The sequence below is a fragment of the Oncorhynchus tshawytscha genome, linkage group LG23, assembly GCF_018296145.1.
Source record: "Oncorhynchus tshawytscha isolate Ot180627B linkage group LG23, Otsh_v2.0, whole genome shotgun sequence".
Taxonomy (NCBI): domain Eukaryota; kingdom Metazoa; phylum Chordata; class Actinopteri; order Salmoniformes; family Salmonidae; genus Oncorhynchus; species Oncorhynchus tshawytscha.
In genome coordinates, this window is record NC_056451.1 from 12208465 (window position 1) to 12234352 (window position 25888).

Sequence of the window (25888 nt, forward strand, 5' to 3'; positions counted from 1 at the left end):
TATATTTTTTGATAAATCATTTTGACAGTAACCCTCCTTTTCAATGTCAACATGTAGCAAGCAAAGTGTTTGTGTTGTCAATCTACATTGGGCTGTTACATGGAAAATTCATTTTACAATCTGCAATGTTTGAATTTCCAACTTTAATGGCTGAACAAGTACATACAATATTGTCGCCAGCCATCATTCTAAATAGCAGACACAGTAGGCCTATAGCTTCGTGAAACATAAACCTTCGGCTTAACATGAGAAAATGCAGACCAAATAAAAGTAAACATGAATCCATTAAAGCAAAGCTATAGGCTACTACAAGCTTTAGCACCACATAATGTGATAGGCAGCAGTGGAGACGTCGCAATTTAAGAACCATGGACAGCGATCAGTAAGTAGTCTAAACTTCGTGAGTGGCTGACGCATGAGATTTTCTGAAGACTCCAACTTTTCTGGGGTTCAGAGAAACTGCGCTACGCCAGTGGTTGAGCTAGCAGTAGGTTACATCCTTGCTACTGAAAGTCACAGCATGGACTAGCAACATGGTTACTTCCATGGGGCTATGCTGCTGTTTTACCCATAGACAATACCAGGCTCAAAACTAACATGTATAAATATCCCTTTCTCTAACTGTTTCTCTATTACATAAATACAGTAACAGACACATAGTTTCAAACCCTTTGAAAACGGGCAACACTTCCTCACTTCCTCTCACGTGTCCCTTATTGACAAGTAGAGGATGGAGGCAGAGAGAGACACAATGGCAGCCTGTCAGATCACATCCTCATTAACATCTGGAGCAGAAAGGAGAACAACCCTGTTACAGGGTCTGAGAGAGGGGGGGTGGAAGAAGGGAGATGGAGAGGGCGCTTGAAGAAGGGAGCGGAGGGCGAGGGAGGGAAGAAGGGCTAGAGAGGGGGAGAGAGGGTGAGGGAAGAAGGGAGAGAGAGAGGGGGTGAGGGAAGAAGGGAGAGAGAGAGAGAGGGGGCAGAGAGAGAGAGAGAGGGACAGAGAGAGAGAGAGAGGAGAGAGAGAGAGAGAGAGAGAGAGAGAGAGAGAGAGAGAGAGAGAGAGGGAGAGCGAGAGAGGGTGAGAGGGAGAGAGAGAGAGAGAGAGAGAGGGAGAGAGAGAGAGAGAGAGAGAGAGACTTGAAGGTCAAAGGGAGGAGGGAGAAATTGCAGTGGCAGAAAGGGTCTCAGAGAAACCAACGGTCATGTTTGGCTGAATAACCCTCAAAGGTGATCAGTCACCACTGTTGTGAAGAGAAAAATAAATCCTCATCTCATCAACTGCTGCAGGTTAGAGCTTTGGGATTTTCTTTTGGTGTCTGTTGATCTGTTGTGGTCCTCCTAGGGGCAAATGTTCTATGTATAAAACTGTTTTTCTAAGTACAATCAAAAATTCTCTACCACATTATGTAACCATTCTAAATCAGATAATGTCGTTATTCTATTGCAGGGAGAGGGAGGGTGACTTGCTTCATTATGAACTGTGCTGCTATTTTGATACTAACCACAAGTTGTTTCAGTTGGACGTCTGCTATTTACCTCCCAAACAGACAAGGTATTTATCATTTTCTGAGTATAAAAGCTATTTTAGCTTATGACAGGAGAGTATGCAGAATTGCATCCATCTATTGAATCTGTTCAATTTAGGCCACTAGCTATAGGTCAGTGGCATTGTTTAATGATGACCATAAAATAATAACCCAATGTAATGTATGTGACTTTCATTGTTGAATGATGGAGGAATAGTCTACAAGGAAGCTGTTTTAATTCCCTCAGCAACAAAGAAACTGAAGTATCTGCTTGAGCCTCCTGTTTATGCCGAAGTAACCAGCCCTCGGGGAGGAAATGCCACTTTGCCATGTGTACTGCGATTCAAACCAAGCCATTACAAAGTGAAATGGACAAAACTGGAACCACTTCGTCATGGAAGCGAGAACATTGTCATGATCACAAACGGTTCAGCCCACAAACCCTATGGCCTGCTTGGGCCACGGGCCTCGCTTCGTAAGGCTCATGCCATGGATGCCTCACTACGACTCAGCAACCTGGAACTAGAAGACGGTGGTAGATATCGCTGTGAGCTGATCAACGGTATCGAGGATGAGAGTGTCATCATTACATTGGGGATAGAAGGTACATTTAGATGATTCTTGTAACCTTTCTAAACATTTCAAATGTTGTAAAGAAACCGTATTGCTTGCTATTCAGACAAAAATATATTTGGAGAAGAAAAAGGAAAATCAGACAAAGTTTTTGATATGTTGTGTGACTTAACATCAACATAAAAAGAGACAACTTCTATTTACTTTTAGGGATGGTGTTTCCATATCAGAGCAAAAACGGCCGCTACAAATTCACCTACCAGGAAGCTAAGGAAGCCTGTGTTGAACAGGATGGCACATTGGCCACATTCAAGCAGCTATACAGAGGTATTCAATATTCAATCAGTAAAACATTGACAGTTTACTCTGTAACTTTGCTGATGCCATAGAGGTTTATGTAAGGCTAACTTTCACTAAGTAAACAGAAACACATTCTCATTGTGTAGCCTGGACAGAGGGTCTGGATTGGTGCAACGCAGGATGGCTCATCGATGGGACAGTCCACTACCCCATCCTGCACCCACGAGCAGAATGTGGGGGGGAGCTGCTGCCTGGAATTCGCAGCTATGGCCCCCGGGACAGGATCCGGGACCACTTTGATGCCTTCTGTTTCACCTCTAGAACCACAGGTAAGCTGAGTGGGTTTTGGTGCTTTGTGAAGCTGTCAAATAGCAATTTCAGTACAGTCTTCATGTGCCAAATTAGTTCCACCCCTTTTAATTCGGGATGCTGCTTATTGAAAATTAATAAAAGGAGTTCAATTGGATTTGGGCGATGTGGTACATTTAAAAAATAGTCTGGAACCAACATATTAATCAAACATTAATAAGATTGCAATTATGTTATAGTATTGGCAAAAGACTGTGTTCAGAACAGTCTTATGTTATTCTGACTGTAAACTTTCCATAGCAACAGGGTGACCTTTGGTGATACATAGGAGTGGGCTCGTTAATGGTCCTGAGAGGATGAGGATGGACAATAAAGGCTGTTGTTCAGACCCACTTGTGAACAAGTCCATCTGTGAGAAACTAGTTGCCCTTTAGTGACATTAGAACATCCACTGTAATCTGAAAATACAAACCTCAGTGGAAATGTTGAATTATAAAGACAGTGGGTGGTTTTACCATATAGCACAGTTCGCTAATAAGTTTACATTTTTTATTGTTGGACATAAAAGACTGTACATTTTAATTTAGGAAATATGTTTGAAAGTATTCCCACACATAATAGAGAGATATACAGGTATGTGATCATATAAGCAGGGTTTGAAATGATTATGTTTCAGTCAAATGTTATATCTGGTTGGACTTCTTGCAGTCTACAAACTATTTGTAATTATTATAATTATTTAAAAAATCTGTGCTGAATCTAGTTGATGATCACTGCCATATAGGGATGGATACAGCACCATACTTAACTTAAATAAGAGTAATGATATTGTTGTGAGTGCATGTCAACACTTCAGATCCAGAATGATTTTTTTTCTTGAGCGGATGGTCAGGGTGCAGGGACATACTTACAAATAATTTGTGTTCTGCAACAATTGACAGCAAGAAGCCCAAACAGATATAACATTTGACTAAAACATAATTATTTTGAACCTTGCTTACATTTGTATACGATCACAGATTTCCAAAATTGAAATCACTTGGAGCTGATTTGCTGATGTTTTTACAGTCTTTTATGTCCAACAATAAAATAAAAAGGCTCATACTTGGGGGGCTAAATAAAATCACCCGCAGTCCTAATAGAACCACGGGCCGCCAGTTGGCGAACACTGCTTTAGCAGGTTAAAGAACTTGTATTCCCCTTCCTCTCTTCCAGGCTTTGTGTTCTTCGTTGGAGGGCCACTCACATTTGGGGAGGCAGTGCAGGCGTGCAGGGGTGAGGGAGGAGAGTTAGCTCTGGTTGGACAGCTCTATTCAGCCTGGCGTTTCCTGAGCTATGACCACTGTAATGGAGGTTGGTTGAAGGACGGCAGTGTGCGTTTCCCTATCACCACCCCTAGAGAGCGCTGTGGCGGTATTCCCGAGGCTGGGGTGCGCACCTTTGGGTACCCCAGCAAGACCCTGCGTCTCTATGGTGCCTACTGCTACAGGTAGCTTACATGAGACCCATAGCTTGTGGAGCCTACATCCACTGACTTCATAGATCCAAGACGCAGCCATTGTGAAGACTACCAGTGTCCCCTACAGGTTTCATTACGCTTTTCTGCAATACTACAATATGTTATTACAGGAAACCTCAAAGGTTTAACACCTTTTTTTCATGGGACACATCAATAAAAGCCTGCCACTTTTTTGAGCTTTACTGCTACAGGTAACAACTGCTGTACATGTTTCCCTGCGTTTGTGTAACCTTTGTTATCCAAGAAGCACTATTCTAATGTAACAGGAAAGTTATTACACAATGACAAATTCCTAAAATGCTGCTAGCATCTTAACTGATGTAAGAGAATGCGTGAATAGCAGAATGGGAGAAAGTATATGCATTGACCATAACTGTAATACAATAAAAGATCTTGAAAGTGTATTTGATCAATGGCATTAAAATATAATTCAAATGCAACTATATTCACATGGATAAATACATTGTAATCGTTGTATTAGATATTTATTTTCTATTCTCCAGTAACTCAGACGACATTAACAAAATTAAGTTTGAATTATTTTCACAATGACCTTTTTTCTTTCATAACAAGTTCATTGTGTAATTGTGCAGTCACAAATGGGATTAACAATTAGAATTATTTGATTACTGTTAAACACTACCAACGTACAGTAGTACTTCCACTGGAACTAAGACAATGATGTAATTGATGCATGAAAATTGAAATACCATTGTAGACATTTTCACATGTTCTTCCTAGTATCTTAGTGATTACGTTTTAAAATAACAAACTTTGGATTCTGGCTATTCTCAAACCAAGTACTTTTAAAGTGGATATCGGCTTCTAATATTGGGTCTAAAGTTTAAGACACCTGAAAAACAAAGAACCACATAAGAGGACATGTTGAGAAAATGCTTTGGGTTGTGGGAATTGAGAAGATGTGGATTGATAAGGAGATCTTCTTATACAAAAGCATACAAAAGTAGAAATCTTAATTCTGTCTTTGTGGCAGAGAGTGGGAAAGTGGCTTCAGTTAATGTCAGACCAGCTGAGGTTGAGATTTAGGTTGCACTTTACTAAAACTCTCCATCAAAATCATACTGTATACCATCATAAACATGTCATAATACATGTTACTAGCAGTCAAATACAGTAATCCAACAGTGTCGTAGCACAGGTGGATATTGAAGTATTTCACGAGTCAACAATCACATGCAACAAACAAGCCCAATGATGGACGGGACATCTTCGTTAAAGCTCATTCCAATGACAAACTGTACTGTTCAAATGTGATCCATTTCCTCTAATAGTGGCCTTATGTTATGTACTCTTATTGTAAGTGTGATCGATCAAGTCTGTTGATGTTCTAAATGGGTTTATTCTGGAAAGAGCTGGTGACAGGAATGTGATGACTCGTTCTCAGGGAGAACATTTATTTTACAAGGCTCCACCTTGTTGGAGGGACAAGGTTGGACAGTCTTTGAGTGGAACATAGGATTCCAGGGAAGGGGGCAGAGGGAAGGGGCATATTGAGTTTGATGAGCTTATTAGTTCCACTTGATGTCCCAGAACTCTGAAGTGGCTTTCTCCGTGGCTGTGTCCACCACCTCCACCCCCTCGTTCTGATAGCGTGGCGTTGTGACCTTCTGCTCTCCCTCTGCCAAGTTGGTCAGGGCTGGAAAAACATAGCAGGTACATCATGTCAGTATCACAGTGAGCATAAAATAACTTAAGCGGGTCATACAATGATAACATTAGAGACCTATCCCACACATCATACATTTATTTAGTTGTATGTCAGTCAATAAAATTAATGTCTGTCCTCACCAGGGTGACAGGTGATCAGAGCCTCCTCCCATTGGCCGTTGGATAGGCACTTAATGACGGGGTTCTGTGTCTGGAGGAATCCTTCTTCACAGTAGTAGCGCACCTTGGAGTTGGTCTCGTAGCGCAGACGCAACTTACCAAACACCTTGGCATTGGCAATGATGGGGGGTTGGCCACAGAAAGCTGAACAGAAATAATGCGGTTTGGAGTGCAAATACATTAAAACTATACTGAGATATTGAGGACAACTTCTATGCTACACTACAGTGGTGGTTTTGGTTGTGTACTCACAGGTGCCCTTCTTGCAGGTGTAGGAGAGGTGGTAGTTACAGGGCACATCGCTCCAGCGCCCCCCGTCATGCCATACCATCACCACACAGTCCTCTCCAGACAGGAAGTAACTGTCAGGCTGGCCCCGGTACCAGTTCTCATACAACTGGCAGAGAAAGATGGGAAGTAGGATGAAGAAGTAGGGGAGTTTTAATAATGTTAGTTGACATTTAAAGTAGCTGAAAAGTAGTATAAGAAGCAGATCACATACCAGGAGGAGGTTATTTTTGCATCAGGTCTTACAAACCATAAGTGAGGATGTTCTGTATACCAATAGGATACAATCCCAGAGGCACGTTCATGCAAATAACATTATGTTTATGGAGAACCTAGACATATTTCATGGGTACACAGACTATGTGAGATTTACCAGAGGATTCCCGTCAGACCAGCGGAAGTCTCCCTCTATGGTTCTGTCATTCAGTCCCATCCACTGGTACTCTTTGTACTTATCTAAAGGGAAAGAGAGAGCGCACTGTAACTTTGGGCCTGCAAACACTTGCTCACTAGCAGATAGGGGTCAGTGTCAGTCTACAGGCCATGGGAAACAACTAAGGAATGCTAGATAATCTCCTCCATATTTCCAGACATAATACTAACACTGGCATCCAAGCCCTCCCATGTTTGATGGTAAAATGAGTGAATGGCAGGTAAAACATGAAAGAAGACAATGTTGCATCTTCTCTGGACGATACAACCTTAAACTGTCAAAGCCATCTGTTTAAACAATTGTTTTTAGTTTACGAAACATTCCTCACAGATGGTACTGGGGATACAGAGGGTTCATTACACATTCAGTTTATGCATTTTGGGACTGTAAGTTCTGTTCACACTGAATAAAGCTACGACAAAGAGTTAAATTAACACATTTCCCCATTTAAATGTTTGAATTACACCTTTTTAACAATCCACGGATGAGGGTTACAGAGGTCAAGTTATGCAGAGCACTTGGAGCTGTCTGTTACAAGATCAAAGTACATGTTTTCAGGCCTGCTGTACCATTAATGTAGTCCTGTTCCTCAGGGGTCATGACCGAGATCAGGTGACCGCCACACATACGACAGTGCTGCTCTGCCACCTCCCAGCCCTGGCGCTTGGTGAAATGTCGGTAACAGAAGCCCATGAACTTTTCCCAACCCGGCTCACACACCTCCAGGTCTGACCAACATGACGAAGAAGAGGTTAGATGCACAGAGGAGACAAAAATATACACAAGGGGGAGCGATATGTTAATTGTTTTAACATTATCTTTGAGAAAACAAAACATGAAATCTGTTACTGTACCTGTCTGGCACATGTCTCCTCCATAGGTGTGCAAGCAAAGGCACTTGGTTGAAGACCCACTGTCAATACATGTTCCCCCGTTATAACAAGGATTCTCATGGCAGGAATCTGAGACAAAGGTAGGAGAGAACAACTATTGACACCAATGTAAATGCAGTAACAACTTATCTAAAATATTGTTGGTGTGTGTGTGTGTTCCATTTTTGAATCCCCTCTTTATGGTGTCAAAGTAAAGGACAGATATGATGGGATCACTTTATTGTTGATTTACATGGGAATTTATTTGACTGCCACTGGAGGGAGCCATTATACCATCAGTACTCATCATCAGACTGACTGACTGTAGGCCTACAGTGGCCTGAGAGTTCAGCTTACAGAAAATATAATTTTACCTATTCAAGCCCCTGTGCTGAGGAACTTTTACACATAGGTGACCTTTTCAAATGTTTTCAGCACATATGCTTCCATGCTCTTTTTTACCATGCCATTTTGTTAACGCCCCCATGCAGACTTTTTAATTTAATTTTTAAATCATCTCAGTATGTCTAATAAATCACTGTGTTTATTTCATGAAAATAAGTCCCAGAGTCTCCTTTTGCCATTAAAATGCCCAGTATGATCGTGTGAGCGTGTTGATACAAATTGAAATACATTTACATATACAGCCCTGCATGGCGGATATGATTGTCTAGACCAGGGGTGGGAAACTCCAGTCCTCAAGGGCCTGATTGGTGTCACACCTTCTCTTCATCCCTAGCAAACACAGCTGATTAATCAAATTGCATTCTAAACAAAAGATCATGATTAGTTGATTATTGGAGTCAGGTGTGTTAGCAGGGGCTGGGGAAAAACTGTGACACCAATCAGGCCCTTGAGGACTGGAATTTCCCACCCCTGGTCTAGACTCTAGAGCCCCTTCAAAGTAAGAGGATACATATGCAAATAAAAGATGACAGGTCATTGGTCAGAATAATCAGATCAGATTGTGATGTTATGCTGTGGGCCAAAAACTCCCACCCACCTGAAAAGGTTTATTCCTCTTCAAAAAGCTCTTCCACTAAAATGAAATTATCATAATTTTTTACCATTTCAGAGTGTTATTTTGACCTCATAGTGTGGAAATATCATTACAAAGAAACAGGAAATCATGTTTTGACTGCACTGCCCCTTTATTTATTTTTGTTTTGGCTCTGTACTCCAGCACTTTGAATATATACAATGAATGTGAGCTTAAAGTGCAGACTTTAAGCTTTAATGTAAGGGTAATCTCATCAATATAGGGTGAATTTACAGCACTTTCTGTAGATAGTCCCCCTACTTTAGGCAACCAAAAGTATTTGGACAAATTCACTTGTGTATTAAAGTTTAGTATTTGGTCCCATATTCCTAGCACCCAATGACTAAATACAGTACATCAAGCTTGTGACCCTACAAACTTGTTGGATGCATTTGTTTTGGTTGAGTTTCAGATTATTTTGTGCCCAATACAAATGAATGGTAAATAATGTATTATGTCATTTTGGAGTCACTTTTTCTTTGGGGGGGGTATATTATCTATGTCTCTGTAACTTTCTCAGTCATCATCATTCACAATTCATTCATGGTTATCCGTAATCATGGTAGCATCCACATTAATGTAGAAGTGGTTAGAATTGCATGGTTGTTGCATCATTTCAAATCCAAGGTGGCGGAGTAGAGCCAAGATAAAAACAAAAAATGTCACTGTCCGAATACCTTTGGAGCTCACTGTATATTATGTTCCCAATCCTTTGCTGCTATGAACAGAGACAGCTCCTCCTGCTGTGTGTTTACCTCCAACAGAAACAATGATAATCCCCTTCTTTTGCTGAGTCAGTTGTTTACTCTGACTGCCATGTGAATGCATTTTTTAAAAACGTTCTAATGACTAAGCAGAGTGGGGGAAGCATGAGACCATAAAATAAATACAAGAGTCAAGTGAGTCATTTAAGGTGAGGTATATGGTAGAAAGTATGCAATTGTGATTTGCATTAACACATGCATTCAAATAATTGTCATGGTTTGAGTTACATTGAACGTTACCTGAAATGTTCCCAAATCTTGGAGTAGTAGAAGTGGTAATCAGTTTCTCCTCATCAACGTCCTCTGGATATAGGGGTGCTGCCGTCGTAGTCTGGTCATCGTAGTCCTCTGTGGTGGGCGTCGGGCTGGGGGTCTCCTCAGGCTTCTTAGTGAGTGGAGTGATGGAGTCAGGGTCCTCAGTGAGTGAGGTCTCCCCACTGTACTCCAGATTTACATCAGCACGGGACTCTTGGGGTATGGTGGGGGAGGGCAGGGGGGTCTGGAACAAGTCAGAGAGCAGCGTGATCTCCATATCAGTAGAAGGCGCATCTGTGCTCGACTCAGGCTCGCTTTCATCTGTGCTATTGACAGTTGTGCCATTGATGGGAATGACAGTTTCATTCATGTATGGGACTTCTGGTTCAAGGATCCCTGAGCTTTCTTCAGATTCAGCAGATTCAGAGTGCTCCTCGTCTGATCCTGATCCTAGGCCGGACTCCACCTCGTCTTGGCCACTCACCTCCTGGTCACTGTCCTCATCTCCACTCACCTTCAGATCACTCTCCTTGCCTCCACTCGCCTCCTGACCACTCTCCTTGCCTCCACTCGCCTCCTGACCACTCTCCTCGTCTCCACTCGCCTCCTGACCACTCTCCTTGCCTCCACTCGCCTCCTGACCACTCTCCTTGCCTCCACTCGCCTCCTGACCACTCTCCTTGCCTCCACTCGCCTCCTGACCACTCTCCTTGCCTCCACTCGCCTCCTGACCACTCTCCTTGTCTCCACTCATCCCTGACCACTCTCCTTGCCTCCACTCGCCTCCTGACCACTCTCCTTGCCTCCACTCGCCTCCTGACCACTCTCCTTGCCTCCACTCGCCTCCTGACCACTCTCCTTGCCTCCACTCGCCTCCTGACCACTCTCCTTGCCTCCACTCTCCTCTTCTCCACTCACCTCATCTCCACTCCCCTCCTCACCAGAAGCTGTCTCTGGGGTAGTAGTTTCGGCTACTTCTGGGATTTCACCCAACCCCTCTTGCTCCACCTTCTCCAGCCCTTCCTCCAGGGGTTCAAACCCAGATGGAACGCTGGATTCTGGGATGACGGTTATGAAGTCACCTGGGGAGCTGGCCCCTGCTTCCACGGAACGCTGGGTCGGGGGGGAATAGGTTATAGGTATGGGGGATGTCAAAAGGGTCATGTCAAGCATTCCCTTGTGGACCCCAGAGGCTTCACTAGAGTCAGTGTCATAAATAACTGTAAGGACTTCGTCAGTTGGAACTGAACCCAGGTCAGTGTGCTCATCCTGGTCAGTGGAACCATTGGAAATGTCTGGTAATGAGTCCACTGTGCCTCCTGCCTCCTGCTCCACATGGTCATCTAGGGTAGAGGAGTCGGGTGACGTGACACCAGACTGCTCCTGAGTGGGGTCATAAGCTGCCAGGAAACAGATCACAAACATTATTCAAACCTACAGTTAGTGTAACCCTGTCCACACTTGAGTGTTCAACTCTTTACATTTTTTTTAGCACACATTACATATGCACAAATGTTTTATGTAATTTAATAAAGTCTTCTGGTCAGGCTCCGTAGACGGCACATCGCCCACCGCTCCCGAGTATACTACTCGCCAATGTCCAGTCACTTGACAGCAAGGTAGACGAAATCCGAGCAAGTGTTGCCTTCCAGAGAGACATCAGAGATTGCAACATTCTCTGTTTCACAGAAACATGGCTCACTTGGGATACGTTATCAGAGTCAGTACAGCCACCTGGTTTCTGCACGCATCGCGCCGACAGAAACAAACATCTCTCTGGTAAGAAGAAGGGCGGGGTGTATGCCTTATGATCAATGAGTCGTGTTGTGATCATAACAACATACAGGAACTCAAGTCCTTTTGTTCACCTGACCTAGAATTCCTTACAATCAAATGGCGACCGCATTATCTACCAAGAGAATTCTCTTTGATTATAATCACAGTCGTGTATATCCCCCCAAGCAGACACCTCGACGGCCCTGAAAGAACTTCATTGGACTCTATGTAAACTGGAAACCACATATCCCGAGGCTGCATTTATTGTAGCTGGGGATTTTAACAAGGCTAATCTGAAAATAAGGTTCCCTAAATTTTATCAGCATATCGAATGTGCAACCCGGGCTGGCAAAATCCTGGATCATTGTTATTCTAACTTCCGCGACGCATACAAAGCCCTCCCTCGCCCTCCTTTCGGGCAAATCTGACCACTAAAACAGGAAATGCCCGTGCTCAGGTCTGTTCAACGCTGGTCTGACCAATCTGATTCCACGCTTCAAGATTGCTTCGATCACGTGGACTGGGATATGTTCCGGATAGCGTCGAACAACAACATTGATGTATACTCTGATTCGGTGACCGAGTTTATTAGCAAGTGCATCAGTGATGTTGTACCCACTATTAAAACCTTCCCCAACCAGAAACCGTGGATTGATGGCAGCATTCGCGCAAAACTGAAAGCGCAAACCACTGCTTTTAATCAGGGCAAGGTGTGACGTTCGTCGTTGGAATGAGGTGAGGACCAAAGCGCAGCGTGGTAAGTGTTCATCATTATGTTTATTAAACAGAGAACACTCAACAAAATAACAAAGGAGAACGAAATGAAAAAGTTCTGCAAGGTGACATACACATAACAGAAAACAATCACCCACACCACACAGGTGGGAAAAGGCTGCCTAAGTATGATTCTCAATCAGAGACAACGAACGACACCTGCCTCTGATTGAGAACCATACCAGGCCAAACACAAAACCACAACATAGAAAAACAAACATAGACTACCCACCCAACTCACACCCTGACCATACTAAAAACAAAGACATAACAAAAAAAAAGGTCAGAACGTGACACAAGGCGACCGGAAACATGACCGAATACAAACAGTGTAGCTATTCCCTCCGCAAGGCAACCAAACAAGCTAAGCGTCAGTATAGAGACAAAGTAGTGTCGCAATTCAACGGCTCAGACACAAGAGGTATGTTGCAGGGTCTACAGTCAATCACGGACTACAAAAAGAAAACCAGCCCCGTCGTGGACCCCGATGTCTTGCTCCCAGACAAACTAAACAGCTTCTTTGCTTGCTTTGAGGACAATACAGTGCCACCAACATGGCCCGCTACCAAAACCTAAGGGCTCTCCTTCACCGCAGCCAACGTGAGTAAAACATTTAAACGTGTTAACCCTCGCAAGGCTGCCGGCCCAGACGGCATCCCTAGCCGCGTCTTCAGAGCATGCACAGACCAGCTGGATGGTGTGTTTACAGACATATTTAATCAATCCCTATTCCAGTCTGCTGTTCCCACATGCTTCAAGAGGGCCACCATTGTTCCTGTTCCCAAGAAAGCTAAGGTAACTGAGCTAAACAACTATCGCCCCGTAGCACTCACTTCCGTCATCATGAAGTGCTTTGAGAGAATAGTCAAGGATCATATCACCTCCACCCTACCTGACACCCTAGACCCACTCCAATTTGCTAACCGCCCCAATAGGTCCACAGACGACGCAATCGCAATCACACTGACCTAACCTATCTGGACAAGAGGAATACCTATGTCAGAATGCTATTCATTGACTACAGCTCAGCCTTTAATACCATAGTACCCTCCAAACTCATCATTAAGCTTGAGTCTCCACCCCGCTGATTCTCAACACTGGGGCCCCACAAGGGTGCGTTCTCAGCCCTCTCCTGTACTCTCTGTTCACCCATGACTGCGTGGCCATGCATGCCTCCAACTCAATTATCAAGTTTGCAGATGACACTACAGCGGCAGGCTTGATTACACTACAGGGAGGAGGTGAGGGCACTCGGAGTGTCGTGTCAGGAAAATAACCTCACACTCAACGTCAACAAAACAAAGGAGATGATCGTGGACTTCATGAAACAGCAGAGGGAGCACCCCCCTATCCACATAGATGGAACAGTAGTGGAGAATGTGGAAAGTTTTAAGTTCCTCGGCGTACACATCACGGACAAGCTGAAATGGTCCACCCACACAGACAGCGTGGTGAATAAGGCGCAACAGTGCCTCTTCAACCTCAGGAGGCTGAAGAAATTTGTCCTGTCACCAAAAACACTCACAAACTTTTACAGATGCACAATCGAGAGCATCCTGTCGGGCTGTATCACCGCCTGGTACGGCAACTGCTCCACCCACAACCGTAAGGGTCTCCAGAGGGTAGTGAGGTCTTCACAACGCATCACCAGGGACAAACTACCTGCCTTCCAGGACACCTACAGCACCCAATGTCACAGGAAGGCCAAAAAGATCATCAAGGACAACAACCACCCGAGCCACTGCCTGTTCACCCCGCTATCATCCTGAAGGCGAGGTCAGTACAGGTACATCAAAGCTGGGACCGAGAGACTGAAAAACAGCTTCTATCTCAAGGCCATCAGACTGTTAAACAGCCATCACTAACATTGAGTAGCTGCTGCCAACATGCTGACTGAAATCTCTAGTCACTTAAAAATTAAAAATTGGATGTAATAAATGTATCACTAGTCACTTTAAACAATGCCACTTTATATAATGTTTACATACCCTACATTACTCATCTCATATGTATATACTGTACTCTATACCATCTACTGAATCTTGCCTATGCAGTTCATCCATCGCTCATCCATATATTTATATATACATATTAATAAGAATATTCTTATTAATTCCTTTACACTTGTGTGTATAAGGTAGTTGTTGTGAAATTGTTAGATATTACTGCATGGTCAGAACTAGAAGCACAAGCATTTCGCTACACTCGCATTAACATCTGCTAACCATGTGTATGTGACCAATAACATTTGATTTGATTTGATTTGAAAGAGAGTCGCACAGTCTATATGCTGTACAAGCTTCCAGTAATTTATTGGGTAAACCACCAACGTTTCGGCATCACTGTGCCTTCTTCAAGGTAATGTCATGAATGCTTGAAGCAGGTTATGTAGACATTCACGTTCAAGCATTCATGACATTACCCTGAAGGCAAAGTGATGCTGAAATGTTGCTGGTTTATCCAATAAATTACTTGGAGCTGGTATATAGTCTGTGCGACTCTCTTTAAAAAAAACAAAAAAACATTTATAGCCTATAATTTTATAGCCTTTTATAGAGTACCACACTCCATCCCACTGCTGTCTTGGCTCTGAAGCTAAGCAGGGTTGGTCCTGGTCAGTTCCTGGATGGGAGACCAGATGCTGCTGGAAGTGGTGTTGGAGGGCCAGTAGGAGGCATGCTTTCCTCTGGTCTAAAAAAATATCCCAATGGCAGTGATTGTGGATTAGTGCCCTGTGTAGGGTGCTGTCTTTCAGATGGGACGTTAAACGGGTGTCCTCTCTGTGGTCACTAAAGATCCCATGTCACTTATCGTAAGAGTAGGGGTGTTAACCCCAGTGGCTAAATTCCCAATCTGGCCCTCATAGCCACCTAATCATGCCCAGCTTCCAATTGGCTCGTTCATCCCTCTCCTCTCCCCTGTAACTATACCCCAGGTAGTTTCTGTAAATGAGAATGTGTTCTCAGTCAACTTACCTGGTAAAATAAGGGTTACATCAAATTAAATGAGTACAATTTACTCGCCGTTAGTCAGCACCTCCACCACATTTTTTGGGGGTGCGCCAGCTCATGCTTTTTATGTCATTCAATACCATTAAATATTTACTGCACTAAATCTTCAGTACATTACATAAAGAAAAGTGTGAAAAAAAACGACACAAAAAGGCTTCTCTATGAACTCACCATATTCAGAGGTAGGGATCAGTTCATAGGGGTCCATCCCCACTGGGCTTAGGGTAGCCAGGTCTCCTGACTCAGCAGTAGCAGAGCCACTGTTCTCCCCTGTCTGGAGGACCAATGAGTCCAGTGATGTGGTATGCTCCTCAGGGAGAAGGACACTGGCACTGTGATCCACAGAGTTGGTTCGGTGGTATTCAGGTGTGTTCTCCCAGTATGGAGGCTGAGTAGTGGACTGGTCAGGGAAGAGCTCCGTTTCCTCATGAGGTGAAGTGGAAGATACAGATGTATCCTCGACACCCCCAGTGATGGCTCCCTCAGGCCTGATGGACCCTCCTGAGAGGTCATAAGAGGTGCTTGGGTAGACCGTGTCCGTGACATGCTCCACCTGGATGGCATGCTCATCTCCGGAGTGGTCCTCCTCAGGAGGTATGGGCAGCCCGCTTTCCAGTTGCTCCTCTGGAGAGCTGTCATAACTAGTAGTGGCTTCAACTCCTGATACATTAGAGCCTGTGGTCTCAGAGGTAAAAGTATAGTGTTCGGTCTCCTGGGTGATCTCTGTTTGCATATGGCTCTCCTCTGAAATACCATACTGAGACTCACCACTCTCAGGGGTTGTGCCAGGCATGGGATGTGGATCACTGGACCTGTCCACCTCCTCATATGCTGTGGTGGGCACGGGGGCCTCCAGAGCAGTCCCTGGTACACCCTCTATAGAGGGCTCTCCTGATTCCATGTTTGACTCTAACGAGGGCTGGTAGGGATCGGGGATACCAATGTTGTCTTCATGAGCAGTTGTAAGATCATCTGATTCATAATTTGTCTCGGGAGAAGGTGGATACAGTGTTGGGTTTGCATTCAGCTCATCATAGGGTGTGACTGGGTAGTTTAAATCTAAGTTTGCCTCCTCAGGGGCAGGCTGATATGATTCTGGGTTGCTGACCTCTTTCACCAGCTGCCAGGTGTCCTCTGTGGGCTCCAGGTCTTGGGGGAAGGATGTGGGGGTGAATGGGTCTTGGGGTTCAACCGGAAAGGGTAGCTCCTCGTGATAGACTACAGTAGGGCCCGGGCCATCGACAGCCCCCTGCTCCTCTCCAGGCTGCTCTGGGTACTGCTCCCCATGATGAACCCCCTGTTCCTCTCTGTGCTGCCCAGGCACAGCCTCCTGCTCCTCTCCGTCCTCCTTGATGTACGCCTCCTCAGTAACAGCCCCCTGCTCCTCTCTGTGTTCTCCAGGAACAACCCACTGTTCTTCTCCGTGCTCCCCAGGGACAGCCCCCTGCTCTGGGTACTGCTCTCCAGGGACAGCCCCCTGCTCTGGGTACTGCTCTCCAGGGACAGCGCCATGCTCTGGGTACTGCTCCCCAGGGACAGCCCCCTGCTCCTCTAATGGGTGCTGCTCCGCTGGAATAGGGAGTGCAGTCAGGTAGCCCTGAACTTCTTCGCTCATCACCTGCTCCGTCACCTGACCCAGGCTGAATTCCTCCAGAGGCTCAAACAGCGTCACAATGTCCTGGCCGATGTCCTCTGGCTCTGTTGCCAGGTAATCATGGGGAGATTCGGTGTGAGTGTTGCTGTTGCCTGTCAGATGCAAGGGCAACGAAACAAAGTTAGGCCAAAGGATGAGTTAGAATACCGTAGGAACTGCGTTGGGATGCCACTACTGAAGCCCAGCAATACTTTCAAAACCTCTTACCTCGGAAGCAGTAAGTGTCATGGCGAGTGTGTGCCTCTGGAAAGCCTGTCTGGTTCAAATGGCGATAGACAGTCCTGACCCCAGGCTCCCCTCCACCACAACGCTCCCTGGGAGTGACAATGGGGTAGCGTACACTCCCATCAGCCAACCACCCCGGGCTGCAGGCATTCAGTCCGTCATTCCAGGCTGCATACAGCTGACCTGTGGTAGCCAGCTCCGCTCCCTGAGCCAGACAATAGGCCTTAGCTTCCCACAGGGTGAAACTTCGGGGGGAAGAGCCATGGAACACTTCCCCTGTAGACATGGAGGGAGAAGTCAGGTTGTAATAATCTGCACTTGGTCAAATTCATGAAACACTCCAATAAATAACATATTTTCCTACCCTCTATGTTCTCCACATAACAGTATACATCGTACAGCTCATCAGGTTCCAGCAGCCCATAGTTCCTCACTCCAGGATGCCCGTCCATGTCTCCAAAACATCCCTCTCGTGGCATCTGGATGGGATATCTGTGGAGAAGAGTGTTGATATCACATAGTGTTATACAACTGTTATAACAAAGGGGAAAGTCTATTGAAGTGGATGAAAGCATCTCTCTATCTGTGTCCACTTGATATGAGAGAACATTGACAGTGGTCTTTTATCTGCCTGTGGCCCTTACCTCACTGAGTGGTCTGAGAGCCAGCCCGCATCACACCGCTCATAGCCACTGTGGTAGGCTGCCAAGAGCTGCTCTGGGGTGGCGATGTGAGCCCCGATCTCTTCACAGGCGTCCCGGGCCTGCGCAAAAGTAAAGGCATAACGACTGGAAGCATCCCGATAGTGGAACACCACCCCTGTTGAAGGTCCACAGTCTTGACGTTATTTTAGATTCAGTATTTTGTGTGAACTACAGCTACATTCACAAGCATAGGCTATATCTGATTCATTAGGTTAGAAACTGCTCTGGTCCGGCAATCCATAATCTATTACTTGCTGGGTGCATAGGGTGGGACAACCAATTCATCTCAGCAGAATTTGTATGACATTATAAAGGGACAGAAGTCTACAATAAGTGTACAGAACATTAAGAACACGTTCCTAATACCGAGTTGCACCAGAACAGCCTCAATTCGTCGGGCCATGGACTCTACAAGGTGTCGAAAGGTCTCCACAAGGGTTCTGGCCCACGTACACACTGTCGAGCGTGAAAAGCCCAGCAGCGTTGCAGTTCTTGACACAAACCGGTGGGCCTGGCACCTACTACCATACCCTGTTCAAAGACACTTACATATTTTGTCTTGCCCATTCACCCTCTGAATGGCACACACACAATCCATGTCTCAATTGTATCAAGGCTTAAAAATCCTTCTTTAATCTGAGTCTTCCCTTTCATCTACACTGATTGAAGTGGATTTAACAAGTGACATCAATAAGGGATCATAGCTTTCACCTGGATTCACATGGTCAGGCTATGTCATGGAAAGAGCAGCTGTTCTTAATGATTTGTATACTCAGTGTAAGTGGTAATGTACAGTCAGTGTCTATGCTGTGTTTTGTAGGACATTCTCTGTCTCTCCTAGAGCCATCCTGTGACTGACAATTCTGACTGGCTCACTGCCTGCTGAGATACAAGCATTGACACACACACTCCTGAGTTGTTACTGTCATAGGTCAGGAACTCTGGCTTATCCCCAACATCTATGACTTCAACCCCTGGCCTCACCTTTGACCTTGACCTGAGCCACACCGTCAGCATCCTCCAGGCCCTGCTGCACCTCACAGCGGTAGAAGCCAGAGTCGTTGTACTGCAGGCCATCCAGCCTCAGGGTGAGGTCGGCCGGGGAGGAAGCGTAATGGAGCAGGGAGGCTCTGTCCTTGTAGGCCTCACTGACCTTCACCCTGTCCCCTCGGGCCACCAGGATCTCAGTCTCGTGCCCCTGGGACAGCATGCTCCACTTGACCCTGGGTAGGGAGAGGACGGCGTGGCGGCCATTCGTGTTGGGGGGCGGGTCGGACAGAGACACCAGGCAAGGTAGGGTAAGAGAGCCCCCCAAGACGGCAGATAAGGGAGGGGTCGTAGGGATGGTCACCTGTAGGAGTCTGGAGTCATCTGGAGAGAGCAGACCAAAGGGGTTCAATTGCTGACTTTATATAGTCAAAAAGTTCACAGGTTGTCTCAGGTTGCAGTTGATGTTTTTTGTTAAAGTCTGGAACCCATTTAAAAGTCTTGCCAGTTGCCATTTGCCGTCATGGTGTTGTTGAAACAAATACCGCATGAGATACTTCCTCTTCACACCTGTGCACATCAGTTAACCTTGATTTTTGCTATTAAAGTCACACCATTTAAAATAGTTTCCAGAGTGTGTGTCAGCAAAAATGATGAATGACCGGGGAGTGATTAGAAAGTGCCCCTATACCCTTAGAAGTCAAATGTCATAGATCATTGAATGGATGTCAGTATAGCCGAGGCTGATGGAGGGTGGTCACGCACCTGAGGCTTGGCTGGGGGTAGAGGAGGACGGTAGGACGAGCAGACAGATGGCACACAGCAGCAAAGACAGGAGCATCTCCAATCTGCAATAGAGAGAAATAGAGAGGTGGGGGGGAGAGAGAGACACAAAGAGATAAAGACATTATCATTATCGTGAAAGCTTAATAGACAAATGGAGAAGTGCTGTAAAGAAAGTGAGAAAGAGGAAAAGAGGTAGGGATGACTCCCTCAATAACTCTCAGAGGGTCATGTGGCCTCTTTGGATACCTGGAGACAAGATAAGACATATACAAATATTGATTCATGCTTACAGTCATTCATCAACCTCAGAGTATATTACTAGACAGTGGCAAGTGGCCAGCTTTCACCAACCACCTCAGCCTCTGCGACCGTAAAGTAAAAGCCGTGGCTAAGACATCAGCGCTGTCATTTAGCAGAGACCTTGAGAACGTATAGGATGGTGTGTTAATCCATCACATGCAACGTCAGTCCTGATCAAGCTGAAGTCCTTTTGAAATAACAAATATTCATTCTTCATTTTGACAAATTGATTTGTATGACAAGTGTGAGGGATTGTTCTTTAGTTCTGCAGAATTTTGTTGAGCATCCAATAAGTTAATTGATGAGTCTATGGATATGTCTTCGTGGGGTTTTGTGTTTTGCACGTGTATATAAATCTCTTTAAGTCAGGGAGTGTCATTAGTCAGATAGTGTGTGTGTGTGTGTGTGTGTGTGTGTGTGTAAAGTAGCTGTGCACTGCATGTGCCTTTTTGCATCAGTCAACTAAAGTGTGTTAGAGAGTAACTGTCTGTGTGGCCTTGGTGTTATCCAGCTGGCATGAGTCAGCCTTTGGGAGCTCTCGAGTGTGAGCAGAATTCTGATGTCCCACAAATTCCCCCAGGATGGCATGGCACAAAGCCCTTTCTCCAACTCCACTGCTTTATCATCGTTATATCCCTTTTAGCAACCTAAATGTTAAATCCCAACCACCCCCACCCCATTAACATTACCCACGCACCAAAGACACACAGACACAGCTACACATTTCCCCCACTGACTCGATAGGACCGCCACATTACCCATTCTGAGCAGGCCGGTGTATTCAAATAAGCAGTGCGCTTCTTAGAGGGTGCAAAAATGTAATGTGAATAGAGTCCCCCCCCAGGATGTCTCGGTGAATGATCTGCGCAGTAACCCTGCAAACCCAGTGCACTGGGTGCTTTAGTGATCACTCACAATTAGAGAACACCTTCCTATTATTGATCAGACCCCTTTTGCCCTCAGAGCAGCCTCAATTCGCCAGGGAATGGACTCTACAAGGTGTCAAAAGTGTTCCAAGTTGGCTGGATGTCCTTTGGGTGGTGGAACATTCTTCATACACATGGGAAACTGTTGAGCGTGAATAACCCAGCAGTGTTGCCGTTCTTGACACAAACCGCTGCGCCTGGCACCTACTACCATACCCCGTTCAAAGGCGCTTAAATCTTATGTCTTGCCCATTCACGCTGTGTATGGCAAACATACACAATCCATGTCTTCATTTTCTCAAGGCTTAAAAATCCTTCTTTAATTAACTTATCTCCTCCCCTTCATTTACACTGATTGTCTACACGTCAATATGGGATCATAGCTTTCACCTGGATTCACCTGGTCAGTCTATGCCATGGCCAGAACAGGTGTTCTTAATGGTTTGTTCACTACAGTACATTGCCTTTATTCAAATGCAAGTCTAACTTCGGCTATATAGTCAATGTGAATTATTTATTCAACCTAAACTATCTAGCACAGTAGGTGGCATTCATGTATCATCAGGCCAATTATCTTTATAATGACTATTCTATCTGCAGATATATCCCTGTAGTTCAAATGTCTTGATGTCCTAAAGTTTGTCTAAGGAGGATGTGATGAAATGTCTACTGACAGCCCACAGTAGATTGTTGATTTACTGTAAACGTCACATCCATACCCTTTGTTCTTTTTACAAGCTATTTTACAAGCAACCAGTGATGAGGTTAGAGGAGGAGAATCTCAACCTATACACTACATTGCCTGTCTGGATTGTTGCTTCACTTTTATATAGAATCCTGATATTTTGGAAAATCACATCAGGAACTGGAATCAGGTCAAGAAGAACTAAATTCACTCAAAATCAAGGCAGTAATTATTGTTGGTTTTGTAGTAATCCGACGGCGCTTTATGATCAATTACCCAAAGTTCCAGTGTAAAACTCTGTTTTCAAAGTTTGAAGTTCAGTGACCTGTTGCATAACATAAACTGTAAATCCATTAGTAAACATGGGGGTTGTCAGAGTGTGATCTCGACTAGTACAGTAGAGGAGTGGTGATGATAGAAGAGTGGGTCAATTGCACATGAACGAAACTGTCTCGAACCTGTGAAGAACATCATTGGGTAAATCATCCACATCATAACTGTCGGTTGAAATTAAATCAGGGAGCTGATGGATCTGTGGCAGTATCCATAACAGTAGATTGTGAGAATGTGGACAAGCAAATGAACCGTCATCCTGTCAGCCTTCCCTCCCCTACTTGTCTCAGCTCCGGTTTCTAGGAGAATTAAGTCTTTTTTGTCCGGTTCCTCAATTACCCTCCATTCAATCTTCCTCAATCCTTTGACTGTTAATGAAGTATATAAGCAGACAGCACTGATATGTGTTAATTTCCCCCAACACACCCAACCCCCCCCAGTAACTAGTGCACATTAATGTTGTAAACTTACCGTTCAACTTATCATGATAATTCAGTAAATGTATCATGATATGGATTTTTGTTCATACCGCCAAATTCTCACACACACACACATAAACACACGGAAACATACACATGCACACACACACACGCACACACACACACACACACACAGAGTAGTTTTCTTCCCTGTTGTGTTGGGCACATGGCCCTTAGCCACAACCACATTTCCATACTCCAAGGAGAGAGGGAGAGAGCTTCCTCTGGGGAGAGAGAGAGGGGAGGACGCATCCCAGGCAACCTCAGACGTGCATCACAAGTGGCTGGAATAACCAATGACTTCACCTTGGTCTGACCAAGAAAGGTCATTTCAGGCTGATGGACTGCAGGATACAGTGTTGGTGATGGGGATGATGGTGGTGGGAAGGGGGAAGTGTGTGAGTGTGGAAGTACCTCTGTAAGTGGACTTATGCTTTCTTGAACTGAATCAATGAGGGTTAGTAACAGATTATTTATATTTTGGCTTATGTAATGGTATGATACGTCACTCTTTATGGTCAAATAGAATGAGATACTGTGAACATGAACACACACACCTGACACACACAGCCTCTCTCCTCTGTAGGTTATCAATCACCAGCTGTCCTAGTCATTATTTTTGACACACACCACCACCTCTGCCAGTCTGCCACCCTCCATTACCCAGCCTCGTTCCACCCCACCACCACACCCACCCTCCAATCCTGCCTCACGTTACCTCGAATGACTCCATCTGCCCATCTCTAGGGGCAACCCATACCCCCTCGCAGGCCCGGGCTGGCAGGAAGCAAAGTTGGGGGGGGAATGAGAAAGAAAGGGGCTATGAGGGAGAGAGAGATAGGGGGACAAAACTGTACAGAGTGCACTAAGAGAGGAGAGAGACAGAGACAGAGATAAAAAGTCAGCAGGAAGGAAGCTTTGGTGTGATTCAGCAGTGCCCCTCCAGCAGGGCAGGAAACAACAGAAGGTCCAGCTGAGGAGTGGTTTTAGCCATATTGCTATTAGCGTTAGCCGTTAGCCACTCCAGCCAAAGGAACTGACTCATGGAGGTGGATGGGGGGGCAGGGGCCTTGGCCCATTTGTAGCCTGTGCCACGGGCTGATTAGGCAGAAATGTAGGGCTTCTGAGCGCTTTAAGGGCTTATGGGAGACTGTCAAGGCAAACTCTGGCAACTCTCACAGCAGGTCACCAAATCAGTCCACTTTCTTCAGTCAACAACACAAAGACCTATTTAGAAACCAGTGATATCACATGTGCAATGGACAGTCATATTTGCAAGGTTAGTCAAACTGAGAAGAATAACCCAGATACCACAGCATGAAAGCATCTTGTAAAAGTACAAGGCTTGTTGACATACATACTGTATCAGACAGGTCCTGATTGGGCCATAGTACTAAACTAGGTCAACGTACTGTATGGGTCGATGTTCTTTTAAAACGACAACATCAACTTAGAAACAGAAGTGTTGATAAATCAACACTGAAATGTCATGCACCCAATCACTTGAAATAGGCTAAACATTGTAAGTGCCCCTTACTATGACGAAAACTAGCAAAATATGTATGCTGACTGTGACAGGTGTAGAGCAATTAGCTAGCTACCTGTTCCAACGTAACTATCACTTGCCATTCCACAAAACATCTGTGTTAGCCCACTCAAATATCACCTGGCATCAAAAAGGTCCAAGCATTTGACACCCAGTTGTTCCCCGGGCGCCGATGACGTGGATGTCGATTAAGGCAGCCCCCTGCACCTCTCTGATTCAGAAGACACATTTCAGCTGAATGCATTCAGTTGTACAACTGACTAGGTATCCCCTTTCCCTTTCCAGTTCAGAGATCTGTATGTCTTAATCAATATTTTTAAACAAAGCCACTGGTATTAATGTCAATACAGTAGTTGGTTGGGGAAAATAAGCTTTATTCCCTGTCACAGAATGTCCATATGTAGCCAGTTTGGAGTACAGTACAACATGTATTTCTATAGGTAGAAGTAGGCCTGCAACAACAGTGTGCATTGCCACATGCCCCTATGATTTACTTAATAAAATCAGTTTGGAGGGAATCCTTACACAGCACTATAGCAGGTACAATCTGTCTGGATCCTGCTTAACTGTGCTCAGAAAACAATGCATGAGGAAAATGTTATTTTACATTGAATAATTGAGATTGTGGATTCAAGGGTAAGTCAAAATAACTTTATATCAAAAAACGTCCATAAAATGGTCCTTTTGACAGAATAGCATTAAGAGTAGGATAAAAGAGGTAATAGAAAATATTTCAAATATATATTTGACGAAAAATAGGCTGTAATTATTTAAAACGTTTTTCGAAAATGTCTCTAATTTGCTCTAATTATGGCAAAATGTATTGAGGATTTTATGTTTGACTTATACAAGTAAAAAACCTTTGTTGGCTAATTGATGAGCAAAACGTGTTATTTTGCGACAGAAATGTATTCTTATATTTATCAAGGACATGCCAAAAATATATGATTGACAAATCCATCACCTACCTCATTTAAACGACGCACTCAAAAGATCCTTTCTGTGTACCTTTGTATTTTGAAGCAGACCCGACAGGTGCAACTTCTAATAAATATTTGTCCAGCAAATTTGAATGAAATTAGACAATGAGTTGTCAGGTACGACGATTCCCCACGTTGAATTGAAAAAGCTAAAGAACGATTTGAGCTCCGTCAGCCAGCGAAGGAAGCAAAGTAAAGAGGGATTGGGGGGCAGAGAATTATGCACATCAAAATCTTGAACAGCCCACTTTCTTCCTCCGACAAAGAACACTTTCCCATTTGCGGGAAATGGAGAAAGGGGGATGTGGGGGGATAACGAAAAGACAAATCAATCACTGCAGGTTGCAGGTTGAAGGAATCACTTTATGGGAAAATAATATCAGAAGTCAATAGCCTGAATTCAAAGTTGCAAGTCAGTCTGTCAAAGCAGGACTCAGGATGCTTTGCGGTCCGATAAGCAACACATGTGAAAAGCATGATCCCACACCATCTTGCAGCAGAGGGCACCACTGAGAATGCTGAAGTGAGCCCTATAGGCTACCAGCAGCGCCCATTCACATACTCCAGTTACCGATACTACAATTAAAAGAAAACAGCACTTCAGTCTGCTGGTTTTTCAATCTTTCAATTTTTATTTCGAGCAATCTTGCATAAATGTTTACATTTATCAACCAAACTTGTAAACCACAAAATATTTGTTTCCATGCTGCACATTCAGTGAGGAGAGAACATATCATGATAATTTGATTAGGCCTATTCATTGCCTGTCATGAAGAATATAACCAGTTATGACCATCACTGATCACTCATAAAAAGGCAAGAGGGAATCTTCATTAAAATACTCCTCCTACAAGCTCCCCTGAAATATTACAAGGCTCTCAAGAAATTAGTAATTCATGCAAGACTGAGGGTTAACAGCTAATGGTGAACAATCTAACATTCTCCTCATTATGTGCCCCTGCACAAAGGGATTGATTAAGGGTTAGTAATCTGG

General features: G+C 44.5%; 2 protein-coding genes across 3 annotated transcripts; one reads left to right on the plus strand and one right to left on the minus strand.

Moving 5' to 3' along the window:
- The first annotated feature begins 1118 nt into the window (after nucleotides 1-1118).
- Nucleotides 1119-4703, plus strand: LOC112222957 (hyaluronan and proteoglycan link protein 2-like). 2 transcript variants are annotated; one of them, XM_024385844.2, is made up of 6 exons: nucleotides 1119-1289; nucleotides 1450-1554; nucleotides 1746-2132; nucleotides 2312-2428; nucleotides 2548-2730; nucleotides 3926-4703. In XM_024385844.2, the coding sequence occupies exons 2-6, from the start codon at nucleotides 1476-1478 to the stop codon at nucleotides 4201-4203; spliced, it is 1044 nt and encodes a 347-aa protein (XP_024241612.1). In that variant the 5' UTR covers nucleotides 1119-1289; nucleotides 1450-1475; the 3' UTR covers nucleotides 4204-4703. The 2 variants fall into 2 exon arrangements, with proteins under 2 accessions (XP_024241612.1, XP_024241613.1); XM_024385845.2 differs by having other exon boundaries at nucleotides 1121-1289; nucleotides 1776-2132.
- On the minus strand, nucleotides 4699-25307 carry LOC112222955 (brevican core protein). The gene is made up of 15 exons (XM_024385843.2): nucleotides 24883-25307; nucleotides 19625-19707; nucleotides 18857-19243; nucleotides 17813-17987; nucleotides 17533-17660; nucleotides 17151-17444; nucleotides 15461-17035; nucleotides 10647-11128; nucleotides 9714-9972; nucleotides 7653-7760; nucleotides 7368-7526; nucleotides 6739-6821; nucleotides 6330-6474; nucleotides 6039-6221; nucleotides 4699-5886 (listed from the first exon to the last, which is right to left on the minus strand). Exons 1-15 carry the CDS (start codon nucleotides 24885-24887, stop codon nucleotides 5759-5761), a joined length of 4194 nt encoding a protein of 1397 aa, XP_024241611.2. The 5' UTR covers nucleotides 24888-25307; the 3' UTR covers nucleotides 4699-5758.
- Between the last annotated feature and the right edge of the window lie 581 nt (nucleotides 25308-25888).

Coding starts and splice junctions, on each gene's coding strand:
- LOC112222955 (XM_024385843.2), bottom strand. Junction 17,988..18,856: donor GGCTCAGGTCAAGGTCAAAG/GTGAGGCCAGGG, acceptor GACCTTCAACAG/GGGTGGTGTTCCACTATCGG. Junction 6,475..6,738: donor GGTCTGACGGGAATCCTCTG/GTAAATCTCACA, acceptor TTTCTCTGCCAG/TTGTATGAGAACTGGTACCG.
- LOC112222957 (XM_024385844.2), top strand. CDS start 1,476: ATGAACTGTGCTGCTATTTTGATACTAACCACAAGTTGTTTCAGTTGG. Junction 2,133..2,311: donor CATTACATTGGGGATAGAAG/GTACATTTAGAT, acceptor ATTTACTTTTAG/GGATGGTGTTTCCATATCAG. Junction 2,731..3,925: donor TTTCACCTCTAGAACCACAG/GTAAGCTGAGTG, acceptor CCTCTCTTCCAG/GCTTTGTGTTCTTCGTTGGA.